This window comes from Schistocerca serialis, chromosome 5, assembly GCF_023864345.2.
Source record: "Schistocerca serialis cubense isolate TAMUIC-IGC-003099 chromosome 5, iqSchSeri2.2, whole genome shotgun sequence".
Classification (NCBI taxonomy): Eukaryota; Metazoa; Arthropoda; class Insecta; order Orthoptera; family Acrididae; genus Schistocerca; species Schistocerca serialis.
The window spans coordinates 410,718,538-410,723,781 of record NC_064642.1 but is presented as its reverse complement, the minus strand read 5'-3'; the positions used below and the strand labels follow the sequence as shown (position 1 = coordinate 410,723,781).

General features: G+C 35.3%; 1 protein-coding gene across 1 annotated transcript; it reads left to right on the top strand.

Moving 5' to 3' along the window:
- The first annotated feature begins 1,212 nt into the window (after positions 1-1,212).
- Positions 1,213-4,195, top strand: LOC126481972 (syntaxin-12-like). The gene is made up of 5 exons (XM_050105937.1): positions 1,213-1,231; positions 1,416-1,658; positions 2,202-2,326; positions 2,646-2,801; positions 4,133-4,195. Exons 1-5 carry the CDS (start codon positions 1,213-1,215, stop codon positions 4,193-4,195), a joined length of 606 nt encoding a protein of 201 aa, XP_049961894.1.
- Positions 4,196-5,244: the final 1,049 nt, after the last annotated feature.

Here is a 5,244-nt window from a genome sequence, read left to right as displayed (position 1 = left end):
GCATGGTAGACATTAATGTGGCGTCTTCAGGTGTGGCTGGTTGCAAACTCCTGGTCATAGAAAGCCAAGTAGTGTACTTAATTTTAAGGTTGCATGTTGGAAGAATATTAAACAGTAATTCACACTTAGGGAATTCCAACCAAGACTAAAAGACTCATGAAACCTGAAGTTTTATTTGAAGCTCATGGCATGATTTCATTACTTTGTTTCAGTAAAATCTCTCAAAAAAGGAATAATAAATGAATAGTGGTATCTCAATCCATTGTGCTTAATGCACTTCACCCATCTGATCATTAAATAATACTAGTGATGAAACAATCCATTATCAAGATGGAGAGGTGTAATTATCATTGAAGTAAGGCAGTGTGGCAGGAGTCTTACAAGCAGCAGCTTTTGTGAAAGTAGTTACTTTCTTTCTCATTCACTTAGTTACATTCAAATGGCATATGTGGCACAGTGATAGTTTGTTGTTAATAAAGTGGGGAAATTAAGTTTCTATTACGTGCTTGTCCTTTTTTTAAATGTGTACTTTGTAATCCCTCCCACCTTCCTATATCCAGTTATTGTCCATAGTAAGCAAAGTCTTTTATGAAAAATTTGGTAGTAGCAAAGATAACAATAAACTTTGTAGTTTACTTAGCTTTTTGTGTAGAGCTGGCTCCAGTTCTTCTTGCCTATGAGTCTGATTCTTGAAGCTGAAATTCTCATATTTTATGTCATCATGGTTGAATTGATCTAAATAAATAAGAAGATTTTCCTTACAGAACTTTTGTTGTTATGTTAATCTATTTTGTCACATTTCTGAATATCATACAGTCTTTTGAATTTTCACATTAACAAAGCCGAAATTACATTGTTCGCCCAAAATACAAAAATATGTCCTATCACATCAGAGGCATGCTTATTACTGCTTCACTCAGCAGAAAAAAATAATCTTATTATTTCACCACTACAACAGCTTTTTGACTGATAATTACAGGGAGTAACAATGAACAAATAGCATAACGTTGTGCTGACATGCCCATTGTTTTTATTCCCAAAGATATCATGACATCTGATGCTCAAAAATCATAGTATTAAGATTAAAGAACATGTTACATAACTCTTCTGAGAGTTTCCCTCACTCAAAGTTCATACTGCAATCACAATTATTATAGCCCAATATCATTACTTATATTACACGAAAATTGCATCCATTGATAGTATCTTAAAATGTATAGGTATCACAACAGTACTTTTACTTTTGAAATTTTATTAATTTCTCTCACTTGTATTGCTGTTGCTGCTACGGTGCTCAACAACATGGAATTTTATCTGTGTTGTTTCACTCCCCTTCTTGTGATTAATCAAATAAATTATTGCTTTCCTAACCTGACTCATGAAATGATATTTTCTTTGTATTCATTTATTTGTAGTTTCATACATTTCATCTTTAGACAGCCTGAAGTCTATTCTTCATGTCAGTTTACAAGAACTTCTGTGGTATAAGGTTTTTAATCGGAGCTTGTACAATATGATTAATTTCCAGAGAAAATGGAAACTGCAGTTGAAGCGGCTGTCAGATGAATTTATGGTGATATGCAATGAATTCCATAATACACAGAAAATTATAAGAGAAAAGAAAAAGAACCAAATTACATCAGGCTCAGATACAGAAGGTTTGCAGATTCTTCTTCTTCTTCTTCTTCTTCTCTCTCTCTCTTTTCTTTAACTTAATTTATTGAAAACTGCCTTCATATCTAAAAAAAATCATTACACTTACAGTGTTTTAGATATTCTGCTATTATATTCATTAATGTGTGATTTTTGTCTGAAATCAACAAGTTAGTTTTCAATAACAGCACTATTAATGTGGTCAAAGGTTAACACAAGGAAATTACTAATTTAAACCAACATCAAAACCACATGATGGATGCAGCCAATTATAATCGACTATGTAGGAGTCTCTGTAATATTTAAGTAAAATTATATTACTATGCATTTTATTCATAAATTAGTGAAGCAGTTGGATAAAAAACAACAAAATTTATATAATACATTAGCATTACCCCGCATTAATAAAATTTGTTCAGATGCACTGTATTGGTAATTTCTTCAGAAAATTTGTGTAAGCCATGCTGTGAATCGTGCATGAATATGATTTTTTTTTTGCATAGAGGCATAGATAGCATGATTGAACTTTATTATTATTTGTGTTATAGGGCAATACTCAGAGCCAAGATTAGAACATGAAAATGATGTGGAAGATGAACAGATCCGATTGCAGGAATGGGAACTGAAACTCCATTTTGTAGAGGAACAAGAACAAGAAGTTCAAAAACTACAGGTACACATACACAAAAATGGTGCAATTTTCAGTTTGTGAGTGTGCTGAAGGTAACACAGAATTTTTGGTGGTCACTGGCATTGCTTTTCATAATTTGCACCTTTCTTGCACTACTGTGAATGAGACAAACTACAATAGTGGGTTTAATTTCTGAATCTAAACGTTTAGAAAGTCATATTTTTTCCATACAGAAAAGCGCCAGGTTCTGCAAATTTGTGATTCCTTACACTCTTTGTACATCTCTTGATCTGCTAACAACTGATAAGCAGACCTGTATTTCATGAACACAAAGTTTGTATTAGAGATACTGTTATTACAGGAAGACATACTGGTCATCAATCAACTTATGAGAGAAATTTCCTCATTGATTAATGAACAAAGTGAGAATGTTGACAACATTGAAGCCAATGTGGAAGAAACCACCATACGTGTTATTGAAGGAACAGAACAGTTACAGCAAGCAGCCATTCACAAGGTATCTACATACTTAAGTCAACATATTTCTTGCAATTTTATACTGTTTGTTGCACAATAGGTGAGTGAGAATAGAAACAAATGATGTATTGTATATATTCTTACTATTAATATTGTTATTTCAGCTTAAAAAAAAATTGACATGTTCCACATCCACGAGGATCTCCTCAGCACGGATCTATGGAACGAAAAACTAATCTAATCTAAGAATGACACACTAAAAAAGTTACAATAAAGTTATCTAAAAACAAAGATGATGTAACTTACCAAACAAAAGCATTGGTTTGTTGATAGAGACACTAACAAACACAAACACACACACAAAATGCAAGCTTTCGCAACCCACGGTTGCTTCATCAGGAAAGAGGGAAGGAGAGGGAAAGACAAAAGGATGTGGGTTTTAAGGGAGAGGGTAAGGAGTCACTCCGATCCCAGGAGCGGAAAGACTTACCTTAGGGGGATAAAAGGACAGGTATACACTCGCGCACACACACACATATCCATCCGCACATATACAGACACAAGCAGACAAAACAACTCTGTTTTGATTTGATTTGATTTATTATGTTGTGTAATTTATGCCTTTTACAGACATAATAACACAATTTTTTTTTTAAATCAAGAAAAAATTAATTCCACCGCTAATGGGTTAAAAATCACTTTGTTTGAAACTAAAAACAAACCAACTCATTCTGTCAATGCTGAACATCACACGAAACATGCTTTGATTAGTACGTTTGTGGCTGACACCAGCTACATTTTGCAAATATCTCCCAAAACAGCAGAGAAAATGGTCCTGATGGCTCTTATGAGAGACACCCTGTATATGTATATTTATATTTTTGTTCAAAAGATTGCCCTCTAATAGGTATAAAAAAACACATGCATATTCAAATGCAACATTGCACCAAGTTTCAAAGCACTTGGTGAAGAACTTTACTGATTAAAGATTTCGAACAAATGAACATTTATATTTTTATTTATGCAGATTAGTGAACCCAACAATGCTTCATAATTCCTAAATATGAGTGGAAATTGTATATACATTCTAATCTTCTCCCCCCCTCTCTTCCTTCTGTCTATCCTGCCCTCCCCCCCTCTTTGTCCATCTCTTCCTGTTCCTCTCCTCTCTGTCTAGGTAGCTCATTTGTGCAAAACTGGTCAATAACTCACAGAAACATCAGTTGCTAATTTCTCTGTTGATGCCTTTAAATTTATTTATTTGTTATATGGCACACATTGTGATGTGTATATACACTCATATAACAATGAAGTTAATGTAGTTCATATGCACATATGCATACTGTGTAACAAACTCCATTATAAATTAAGCATTGGATATACTTAATCGCCTCAACTGTCACTGCAAGGAAGTCAGTGAAGGGTCTCTTGTAGGCTTGATTTGGACACCTTTCCCCTTTGTGTCAGGTTGTTTGCTTTTTGACTAAGCGGTTACATATTAGAAATGGTATCTTTCCCCACTTATGGAGAGTGTTGGTTCTTCTGCCATGGTCAGAGTGTATGCAGTTTAGTGTGATTGACTGAAGGCAGGAGATGTGATCATGAAACCTTGAAATTCTGGTGGGCCGTGCTCTTGCCAGTATGGTTTGCATGCATTGTGGATGTCACAGTTGGAGTTTATCAGTTCTTTAGCACTGACTAGTGCTAGTATTCTTGTATAAGTCTCCTGGGATCCAGGTCAGCTATGAACTTAAACATGGTTAACTGAGGGTTATTGTTAATTTTGTGACACTCTTTAAGCAGGGCATCTGTGATGGTAGTATATGGTTCAAGGCTGGTAGCTATGCAATAGGAGTCGCTTTTATTGTACTGCTGATAGTGAACATACTGTTGTTTAGCATCACATCAATCTTGTTCGTATCTGAGCTATTGATACATACAGAAGCACTGTATTCCACCACTCAATAGATGAGCCTAAGTGGTGGTGTATGAAATATATTTGCCTTGGAGCCTCAGGAGGTGCTGTACGGTTTGTGGATAATCTTTCATTTCCAGTCTTGTTCAGGCACACCATGTAATAGCATGTCCTACCCATTGTGTTGTACCCAGACATTTCCTTCAAAATTGACACTAAGCTCTCTTCTTGCTGAGCAGTTACAAAGCCAGAAGCACGATACTTCTGTCTTAGTTGGGTTCAATTGCAGCCTCATTAGTTGGAGCATTACTCAGCAGCTTTAAGTTGGAGCTCAAGAGTCTTTGGTGGCCTTGAATGATTCATATTGTGTTGCTGGTCCAGTCATCTGTGTAGCCAGATTTTGCAGACTGTGTGTTTGGCACATTGGAAATATAATGACTGAAGAAGAGTGGGGCAAGGACTGAACCCTGTGGCAACCTGCTATTGAATCTTCTTGTGGTGATAATCCTTTCTCCAGAAATCACTTTAAAAGTTCTCACTGCAAGCATATTATCAATGAGACAGATAG

Excerpts from the sequence above, each read along its gene's own strand:
- LOC126481972 (XM_050105937.1), top strand. Across the intron at positions 1,659-2,201 it reads ATCAGGCTCAGATACAGAAG|GGCAATACTCAGAGCCAAGA; the intron begins GTTTGCAGATTC and ends TTTGTGTTATAG. Across the intron at positions 2,802-4,132 it reads AGCAAGCAGCCATTCACAAG|CATTGGATATACTTAATCGC; the intron begins GTATCTACATAC and ends TTATAAATTAAG.